The sequence below is a fragment of the Camellia sinensis genome, chromosome 10 (genome assembly GCF_055761805.1).
Source record: "Camellia sinensis isolate YWXY chromosome 10, ASM5576180v1, whole genome shotgun sequence".
NCBI classification, from domain to species: Eukaryota; Viridiplantae; Streptophyta; class Magnoliopsida; order Ericales; family Theaceae; genus Camellia; species Camellia sinensis.
In genome coordinates this window covers 111,603,174-111,613,856 of record NC_138970.1, presented here as the reverse complement: position 1 = coordinate 111,613,856, position 10,683 = coordinate 111,603,174, and the positions used below count along the sequence as shown (strand labels likewise).

The 10,683-nt window shown below is 40.7% G+C and overlaps 1 protein-coding gene across 3 annotated transcripts in view; it reads left to right on the top strand.

Annotated features, from left to right (window-relative positions):
- Nucleotides 1-2,842: 2,842 nt before the first annotated feature.
- Nucleotides 2,843-10,683, top strand: part of LOC145801261 (putative E3 ubiquitin-protein ligase XBAT31) — a 113,029-nt gene continuing 105,188 nt past the window's right edge. Inside the window, exons 1-2 of one of the 3 annotated variants that reach the window (XM_082892059.1) lie at nt 2,843-3,451; nt 4,206-4,431. In XM_082892059.1, coding sequence (XP_082748185.1) covers nt 4,336-4,431 — 96 coding nt within the window. In that variant the 5' untranslated portion in view covers nt 2,843-3,451; nt 4,206-4,335. Of the gene's footprint in view, nt 3,512-4,205; nt 4,432-10,683 lie in introns of all 3 variants that reach the window. The other 2 variants (XM_082892057.1, XM_082892058.1) reach the window with 2 other exon arrangements.

Sequence of the window (10,683 nt, the reverse complement as noted above, 5' to 3'; positions counted from 1 at the left end):
CCCATATATTCACCCCAAGTTTCCTTCTATTATCTCTGATGGTAGGGGTTACTTGGGGACAACAAGGATATATGGGCAAAGTTGGGTTATTTGTTGCTTTGTTGTTCTTGTATATCCCCCTCTTTCTTAGAGGTGTGTAGTGGTAGTTTCTGTTGGTTTGTAATTGTTTTTTTTATTATTTGTTGTTGGGCGTGCCTGGGGTATGCCCCTTGTAAACTTGTAAATTTCATTGTCTTTATTTTATGACTTACTTACCCAAAAAAATAAAATAAAAATTTGTTTAGTTATGAATTTTGAAAATATTTTTGAGTTTTTGAATTTTAAATTTTGAAAAGAATTTTGAGTTTTGAAAAGAGTTTTAAGTTGTACTTTGAGTTTTAAGTTTTTGAATTTTGAGTTGTATTTTGAAATTTTTCGGATTTATTTCTTTTAAATATTTAAAAACGTTTAAGAAAATTTTATTTTTTATTTTAAATATTTTATTTCATTTTTGTAAACATTTTAAATTCAGAACATAACTCCACACTTAAATCAGAAGCAAACACATAACTTAAAACTCAATTCAAAAACTATTTTTAAAACTCATAACCAAACACATAATTCAAAATTCAATTAAAAAACTTTTTAATCAAAATATTGTTTTTATTTTTTATTTTTTTTGAAAAATAATTTTTGTTATTTTTTTAAGTATTGGCCAAATAATTTGTTATGGTTTAGATATATATGGCGATCCAATTTTTTTTGAAATTAAAAAAAATTAAATATTTAAAAAAAGTTAAAAAATATTAAAAACATTAAAATATTAAAAAAATATTTTTTAAATAAAATAAATTATTTGAAATAAAAAAATAAAAATTATATATTTAAAAAAATAATTTTTTAAAAATTTTTAAATATTTAAAAAAATACAGTGCACAATTATATGAAATATAGTGCACATTAAAAACATACAACTCAAAACTCTTTTCAAAATTCATAACCAAACAAATTTTTCTCTTTTCAAAACTCAACTCAAAATTCATAATTGAAAAAACAACTCTACACTCAAATCATGATTTTAAAAAATAAAATAAAGAAATATCTTTTAAAATTTTTTTCTTTAAATAAAATTTTGAAAAGAATTTGGTTGTGAGTTTTGAAAAGAATTTTTAATTAAATTTTGATTTGCATGTTTGGTTACACATTTGGAAAAGAATTTTGAATTTTTTTTTATTCGGTAGTGTTACATGTACCAATTAGTGTACTAACTAGTATACCAACACTAATTATGATATTATTATTGACCCCCCACTCATTAATAACATTACAAATACTAAAAATATCTTAAATTATGTCACATCATCAATTGGTACATTAATTAATACATATAATATTATTCTTATTTATTAGAATTACAATTCCAAAAGTAAACCATAACCGAAATCAATACAAAAAATGTCATTTTCTTGTATAAATTTTGTACTCTTTACTGTTGTTAAAAAAAAATCAGTGACTGTTAATAACTTTTCTCAAAGTCTACGATTAAGTAATTCTCCCTTATTTTATTGGGTTGTAGTCAGCATTAAGTTGCCAACGAGTACGAACATGTGGAAGGCGCCTAATTGTGTATTAGGATCCTCTAGAGTGGGATGCCTTGAAGTGAGTGATCCAACGGTTCAAAATAAAACTAGCCAAAACGACGTCGTTTTGGTTAGTAATTTCAAAAAAAAAAAAAAAACAACAACAACAACAACAACAAACAGAAATCAACTTTCTGGGTTCACTTTCACTAGTTTGTGGGAGAGTTTGAGATAGAGAGAGAAGGGACCAGAGCAAGAGAAGGGACAGAGCTTTGATTTTGAGTTGAGACTCTACTTCATTTTAGAAATCTTTTGATTCAAGTGGATAGTGAGTGGTTCTTGTTCTTGATCTATACACTAGTGCTTCACAAATCAGCCATTGATGATGATGATGAACATCCTTTGTTCAAGTCAGCCATAGAAGACCTTCTGTCAACGATTTCCTCCGTCGATTTCCATGTCCGTTGATCGGATATGCTGATTTTTTATGATGATGATGATGATGATGATACATATCTGAATCAATCTTTGGTCCTCGCACTATGGGGTTTGTAAATATACATATATGCATATATAAATACATATCTGAATCAATCTTTTTATGATGATGATGATAAAGATATGAATCAATTTTATTATCAAATCGATTTAATCTTCTTCACAGGGTCTGTAAATATATATATATATATATATATATCTATATCAATCTTTTGATGATGATGATGACAATGATGGTACAAATCTGAATCAATCTTATTATCGACGAATCGATTTAATCTTTTGAAGCCTCTTTCTCATTTTTTTCATGGGTTTTCTTCAATCTTTTGATGATGATGATGATACATATCTGAATCAATTTTATTATTGAATCGATTTAATCTTCTTTTTTATTTATTTAGATTTCACAGATCAAAATCCATGATAATGATACAGTTTGAAACCTCTTTCTCATTCTGTTTACATTTTTTCTTCAATCTTTTGATGATGATGATGATGATACAGATCTGAAACAATCTTATTATCGAATCAATTTAATCTTCTTTTTTATTTATTTAGATCTCACAGATCAAAATCCATGATGATGATACCGTTTGAAGCTTCTTTCTTATTCTTTTTGGGTAAGTAGCTTCTTCTTCTTCTTCTTCTTCTTTCTCATTCTGTTCACATTTTTTTTTTCTTCATTATTTTTTTTTTATAATTTTCCTCCACCAAAACGATATCGTTTTGACAAAAATTAATCTCAACCTTCCATTAGTGAGACACATTGTCGGATCATCTCATTCACTCTAGGGATCACAACGCCCTATCTCATTCACTCTAGGGATCACAGCGCCCTAATTGTTATTGTTTTGTATTCTCCCAACCCAACAACGGCTATATTCACCACCGCCCCCCTCCCAACGGTACATTTCTCTCACAAAATTGCAACGGAGACAAATGTTCCTCTTACATCTTTCTATCCTCCGCTCTCCTCATTACGATTAGGCTCACATCCGCATGCAATTCTTCCGTCTCCTTACACTTGAATCCACTTTTTTCCGATTCCGATCAATGTATTTTTCACCCAATTCGATTTAGGGTTTTTCAACCACTCAAATTCCATCCCCAATTATCGAATCATTAGGTTTTAGAGGTTTCGCGGTTGTCTTGATCAGAATCGGAGTTAGTGTTGTGGTTTTGTTTGAATTTCTGTTGCGATCGGTGACATGAAGATCGAAGAGTTGGACGAGGTTGAATCTGATGGAAGGAGTTACAATCACAGTGATTTCTGGAAGAATGATTGTTCGGGTCGATGCAAAGAGAGCGCTAGTCGGAGCTGGGTCTCGGATCCTGTTCTACCCGACCCTTCTGTACAATGTTTTCCGGAACAAGATTCAAGCTGAGTTCAGATGGTGGGACCAAATTGATCGGGTTTTGGTTCTAAGTCCCTTCATATATATATATATATATATGTATGTATATTTGTGTATGTTGTTGTATCTGTTTTTTGTGTTTGCTTTGGTCTTGTGTTTGTATCACTGTGATTGTTGCTCTATGTTTTAATTTCTGGAGTTGTTTTTGTTTGATCTGTTTGGTTGCTGGGAAAATGGAGGACTACAAAGAAAAAGAAGGATTTTTTGTGTTGTTTTAATGGGTAGTTTAGTAGCTTTTTGGAATTGTTCTTCTCGATCCATTTGGTTGTTGAGAAAATAGAATTCCTATGTATTTCAGTTACTAGAGAAAATAAAGACCACGTATGACTGTCACTGTATGTAATAGTTTCTGGAGTTGTTTTTCTTTGATCTGTTTGGTTGCTGGAAAAAAAAAAAACAAAACAAAACAAAAAAAATTGAAAAGTGAAGTAGTTCAGTAGAGCTTTAAAATTGTTCTTCATGATTCATTTGGTTGTTGAGAAAATAGAATTCCTTTGCATTTAAGTTACTGGAGAAAATGTAGGAAAAAGATGGGATAATGGGGCCTGTTATTCTTAGAATTCTGATTATCTGAATTGGAGAAAATGAAGAGCTTCGTGAAACTTTGACCAATGCAACTACTTTACATTTCATTTTCTTGGTGTTCTTGGTGCACTGATGGAATGTGAGCTTAAATTAAAGGGATCAAGATTTATTGATTTGAGTTTTTATTTCTATTTTGATTTTTAAACAGTATCTTCTGCTGGGGGCGGTTCCATTCCCTAAGGATGTTTTGCAGTTGAAGCAGCTTGGTGTTGGCGCTGTCATCACCCTTAATGAGCCTTATGAAACGTTGGTTCCAACATCATTGTACCATGTGAGTGATGTCGTCTGCGCTGATTCGGCGGCTGGGGATTGGGAGGTCACGGCTCAGGTCCAGGGATTTCAAGAACATGTCCATTTTCGCCACAATTGACAAGGTTAGTAATTTTACATACATAATATATGGTATATATTTACATATATACATATTAATTGTGCCAAATTTAGTTGTTTGAATTCTCAACTTATATCTGTAAAATTTGATTCTCTTTACCAAACGGCGTTGGCTTGACACGAAACTTAACACACACGACCACCTAGGCACGAGAGATAGGGCTGAGCAAGGAATCCGTGAAATCCGTAATCCGATCCAGTCCAGTCCAATCCGATAGGTTTGGATTGGTTTTTTGAATCCGCGGTTCGGTTCCGGATTGAAGAATTAAAAATCCGTAGTCCACGGATTGGTTCCGGATTGAACCCCACGGTTCCGGATTGGAACCGATCCGAACCGTATACAAATAGTCTATATTTTTATTATACATCCTCCCCCATAGTATCTTCTCTTATTCTATATAAAATCTAAACTCAAACCTAAAATCGTATAATATCTTATTTTATTACTTTTGTTTGTATTTTCTTATGGTTGTTTAAATTCAAGAACAGTATGTCACTATTATAGAAAAACATGTTGCTATTATGGAAATGATATAGCGCTATGTTTATATTTTTATGAAATTAAAGTGTTATATATATATATTTTTGTTATTTAATTATGTGAATCCGTGGTCCTAAACCGATCCAATCCGTATTTAAATGGATTGGTTCGGATTGGTTCCATGATTTAAACGGATTGGATTGGTTCCAATTTTTCAAGAACCGTAGATAACAGATTGGTCCTGGTTTTACCCCAATCCGGTCCAATCCGGACCATGCTCACCCCTAACGAGAGACTTGTGGGAGAAACGGTACTCCAATCCGGTTCCCGGTTTTGGGAGTTAGAGACGGATTTCACTCTAGGCAAACTAGTTCCTTAAGAAACTTGAATTCGAGGTGTTGACGCCTCAAAATCGCCAAAAGGCGTCAGTTTCGCACGAAACTTGGCACGCACGATCGCCTAGGCACGTGAAACTTGTGGGAGAAGACAGAACTCCAATTGGGTTCCCGGTTTGGGAGTTAGAGCCGGATTTCACTCTAGGCAAAAGTAGTTCCTTCAAAAATTTGAATTCGAGGTGTTGACACTCCAAAATACCAAACGCCGTCAGTTTGGCACAAAACTTGGCACACAAGACCGCCTAATCACGAGAGACTTGTGGGAGAAGACGGGGCTCCAATCGGGTTCCCGGTTTGAGAGTTAGAGCCAGATTTCACTATAGGCAAACTAGTTCGTTAATAAATTTGAATTTGAGGTTTTGACACCTTAAAGTCACCAAACGGGGTTCGATTAGCACGAAACTTGGCACACACGACCGCCTAGGCACGAGAGACTTGTGGGAGAAGACGGGGCTCGAATCGGGTTTCCTGTTTGGGAGTTAGAGCCGGATTTCGGTCCCTTCAGAAATTTAAATTCGAGGTGTTGATGCCCCAAAATCGCCAAACGGCGTTGGTTTTGCACGAAACTTAGCACACACGACCGCCTAGGCACGAGAGACTTGTGGGAGAAGACGGGGCTCCAATCGGGTTCCCGGTTTGAGAGTTAGAGCCAGATTTCACTATAGGCAAACTAGTTCGTTAATAAATTTGAATTCGAGGTTTTGACACCTTAAAATCACCAAACGGGGTTCGATTAGCACGAAACTTGGCACACACGACCGCCTAGGCACGAGAGACTTGTGGGAGAAGACGGGGCTCGAATCGAATTCCCGGTTTGGGAGTTAGAGCCGGATTTCGGTCCCTTTAGAAATTTAAATTCGAGGTGTTGATGGCCCAAAATCGCCAAACGGCGTTGGTTTTGCACGAAACTTGGCACACACGACCGCCTAGGCACGAGAGACTTGTGGGAGAAGACAGGGCTCGAATCGGGTTCCCGGTTTGGGTGTTAGAGCCGGTTTTCGGTCTAGCCAAGCTAGTTCGTTAAGAAATTTGAAGTCGAGGTGCTGATGCCCCAAAATCACCAAACGGCGTCGGTCTGGCACGAAACTTGGCATACACGACCGCCTAGGGACGAGAGACTTGTGGGAGAAGACGGTACTCCAATCGGGTTCCCGGTTTCGGAGTTAAAGCCGGATTTCACTCTAGGCAAACTAGTTCCTTAAGAAACTTGAATTCGAAGTGTTGACTCCCCAAAATCTGCAAACGGCGTCTGTTTTGCACGAAAGACTTGTGGGAGAAGACGGTACTTCAATCGGGTTCCCGGTTTCGGAGTTAAAGCCGGATTTCACTCTAGGCAAACTAGTTCCTTAAGAAACTTGAATTCGAAGTGTTGACTCCCCAAAATCTGCAAACGGCGTCTGTTTTGCACGAAACTTGGCACACACGACCGCCTAGGCACGAGAAACTTGTGGGAGAAGACGGGATTTGAATCGGGTTCCTGGTTTGGGAGTTAGAGCCGGATTTCGGCCTAGGCAAGCTAGTTCCTTAAGAAATTTGAATTCGAGGTGATGATGCCCCAAAATCACCACAACAGCGTCGGTTTGGCATGAAATTTGGCACGCACGACAGCCTAGGCACGAGAGACTTCTGGGAGAAGACGGTACTCCAATCGGGTTCCCGGTTTGGGAGTCAGAGCCGGATTTCACTCTAGGAAAACTAGTTCCTTAAGAAACTTGAATTCGAGGTTTTGACGCCCCAAAATCGCCAAAAGGCGTCGGTTTCGCACGAAACCTGCCACACACTACCGCCTAGGCACGAGGCACGAGAAACTTGTGGGAGAAGACAGGACTCCAATCGGGTTTCCTGTTTGGGAGTTAGAGCCGGATTTCACTTTAGGCAAACTAGTTCCTTAAGAAACTTGAATTCGAGGTGTTGACGCCCCATAATCGCCAAAAGGCGTCGGTTTCGCACGAAACTTGGCACACACGACCGCCTAGGCACGAGAAACTTGTGGGAGAAGACAGAACTCCAATTAGGTTTCCGGTTTGGGAGTTAGTGCCAGATTTCACTCTAGGCAAAAGTAGTTTCTTAAGAAATTTGAATTCGAGGTGTTGACGCCCCAAAATATCAAACGCCGTCGGTTTGGCACAAAACTTGGCACACATGACCGCCTAAACACGAGAGACTTGTGGGAGAAGACGGGGCTCTAGTCGGGCTCCCGATTTCGGAGTTAGAGCCAGATTTCACTCTAGATCATTAAGAAATTTGAATTCGAGGCTTTGACACCTTAAAATCACCAAACAGGGTTCGATTGGCACGAACCTGGCACACACGACCGCCTAGGAACGAGTGACTTATTGGAGAAGACGGGGCTCGAATCGGGTTCCCCGTTTGGGAGTTGGAGCCAGATTTCACTCTAGGCAACCTAGTTCGTTAAGAAATTTGAATTCGAGGCTTTGACACCTTAAAATCACCAAACGGGGTTCGATTGGCACGAAACCTGGCACACACGACCGCCTAGTCACGAGAGACTTCTGGGAGAAGACGGTACTCCAATCGGGTTCCCGGTTTGGGAGTCAGAGCCGGATTTCACTCTAGGAAAACTAGTTCCTTAAGAAACTTGAATTCGTGGTCCAAAAATCGCTAAAACGCGTCGGTTTGGCACGAAACTTGGCACACATGAACGCCTAAACACGATACAGTTGTGGGAGAAGACACGGCTCCAATCGGGTTCCCGATTTGGGAGTTAGAGCCGGATTTCTCTTTAGGCAAACTAGTTCCTTAAGAAATTTGAATTCGAGGTGTAGACGCCCCAAAATCGTCAAAAGGCGTCAGTTTCGCACGAAACTTGGCACACACGACCGCCTAGGCACAAGAAACTTGTGGGAGAAGATAGGACTCCAATTGGGTTCCCGGTTTGGGAGTTAGAGGCGGATTTCACTCTAGGCAAAAGTAGTTCCTTAAGAAATTTGAATTCGAGGTGTTGACACCCCAAAATACCAAACGCCGTCGGTTTGGCACAAAACTTGGCACACATGACCGCCTAAACACGAGAGACTTGTGGGAGAAGACGGGGCTCTAGTCGGGCTCCCGATTTGGGAGTTAGAGCCAGATTTCACTGTAGGCAACCTAGGTCATTAAGAAATTTGAATTCAAGGTTTTGACACCTTAAAATCACCAAACAGGGTTCGATTGGCACGAACCTGGCACACACGACCGCCTAGGAACGAGAGACTTATGGGAGAAGACGGGGCTCGAATCGGGTTCCCGGTTTGGGAGTAAGAGCCAGATTTCGGTCTAGGCAATTTGGTCCCTTAAGAAATTTAAATACGAGGTGTTGACGCCCCAAAATCGCCAAACGGCGTCGGTTTGGCACGAAACTTGGCACACACGACTTCCTAAGCACGAGAGACTTGTGGGACTAGACGGGGCTCGAATTGGGTTCTCGGTTTGGGAGTTAGAGCCGGATTTCGGCCTAGGCAAGCTAGTTCCTTAAGAAATTTGAATTCGAGGTGTTGACGCCCCAAAATTACCAAACGGCGTCGGTTTGACACGAAAGTTGACACACACGACCGCCTAGGCACGAGAGACTAGTGGGAAAAGACGGTACTCCAATCGGGTTCCCGGTTTGGGAGTTAGAGACGGATTTCACTCTAGGCAAGCTACTTCCTTAAGAAACTTAAATTCGAGGTGTTGACGTCCCAAAATCGCCAAAAGGCGTCGGTTTCGCACGAAACTTGGCACGTACGACCGCCTAGGCACGTGAAACTTGTGGGAGAAGACGGGGCTCCAATCAGGTTCCCGGTTTGGGAGTTAGAGCTAGATTTCACTATAGGCAAATTAGTTCGTTAATAAATTTGAATTCGAGGTGTTGACGCCCCGAAATCGCCAAAAGGCGTATGTTTCGCCCGAAACCTGGCGCACAAGACCGCCTAAGCACGAGAAACTTGTAGGAGATGACAGGACTCCAATTCGGTTCCCGATTTTGGAGTTCCTTATGAAAATTGAATTCGAGGTGTGGACGCCCCGAAATACCAAACGCCGTCGGTTTGGCACGAAACTTGGCACACATGACGGCCTAAACACAATAGAGTTTTGGGAGAAGACACGGCTCCAATCGGGTTCCCGGTTTGTGAGTTAAAGCCGGATTTCACTCTAGGCAAAAGTAGTTCCTCAAGAAATTTGAATTCGAGGTGTTGACGCCCCAAAATACCAAACGCCGTCGGTTTGGCACAAAACTGGGCACACATGACCGCCTAAAGACGAGAGACTTGTGGGAGAAGACGGGGCTCCAATCGGGTTCCCGGTTTGGGAGTAAGAGCCAGATTTCGGTCTAGACAATTTGGTCCCTTAAGATATTTAAATTCGAGGTGTTGACGCCCCAAAATTGCCAAACGGCGTCGGTTTGGCAAGAAACTTGGCACACACAACTGCCTAGGCACGAGAGGCTTGTAGGAGAAGACGGGGCTCGAATCGGGTTCTCGGTTTGGGAGTTATAGCCGGATTTCGGTCTAGGCAAGCTAGTTCCTTAAGATTACCAAACGGCGTCGGCTTGACACGAAACTTAACACACACGACCACCTAGGCACGAGAGACTTGTGGGAGAAAACGGTACTCCAATGGGGTTCCCGGTTTGGGAGTTAGAGACGGATTTCACTCTAGGCAAACTAGTTCCTTAAGAAACTTGAATTCGAGGTGTTGACGCCCCGAAATTGCCAAAAGGCGTCTGTTTCGCCCGAAACCTGGCGCACAAGACCGGCTAAGCACGATAAACTTGTAGGAGATGACAGGACTCCAATTGGGTTCCCGATTTTGGAGTTAGAGCCGGATTTCGCTCTAGGCAAAAGTAGTTCCTTATGAAAATTGAATTCGAGGTGTGGACGCCCCGAAATACCAAACATCGTCGGTTTGGCACGAAACTTGGCACACATGACCACCTAAACACAATAGAGTTTTGGGAGAAGACACGGCTCGAATTGGGTTCCCGGTTTGGGAGTTAAAGCCGGATTTCACTCTTGGCAGAAGTAGTTCCTTAAGAAATTTGAATTCGAGGTGTTGACGCCCCAAAATACCAAACGCCGTCGGTTTGGCACAAAACTGGGCACACATGACCGCCTAAAAACGAGAGACTTGTGGGAGAAGACGGGGCTCCAATCGGGTTCCCGGTTTGGGAGTTGGAGCCAGAATTCGAGGTTTTGACACCTTAAAATCACCAAACGGGGTTCGATTGGCACGAAACCTGGCACACACGACCGCCTAGGTACGAGAGACTTGTGGGAGAAGACGGGGCCCGAATCGGGTTCCCGGTTTGGGTGGGAGAAGACGGGGCCCGAATCGGGTTCCCGGTTTGGGAGTAAGAGCCAGATTTCGGTCTAGACAAT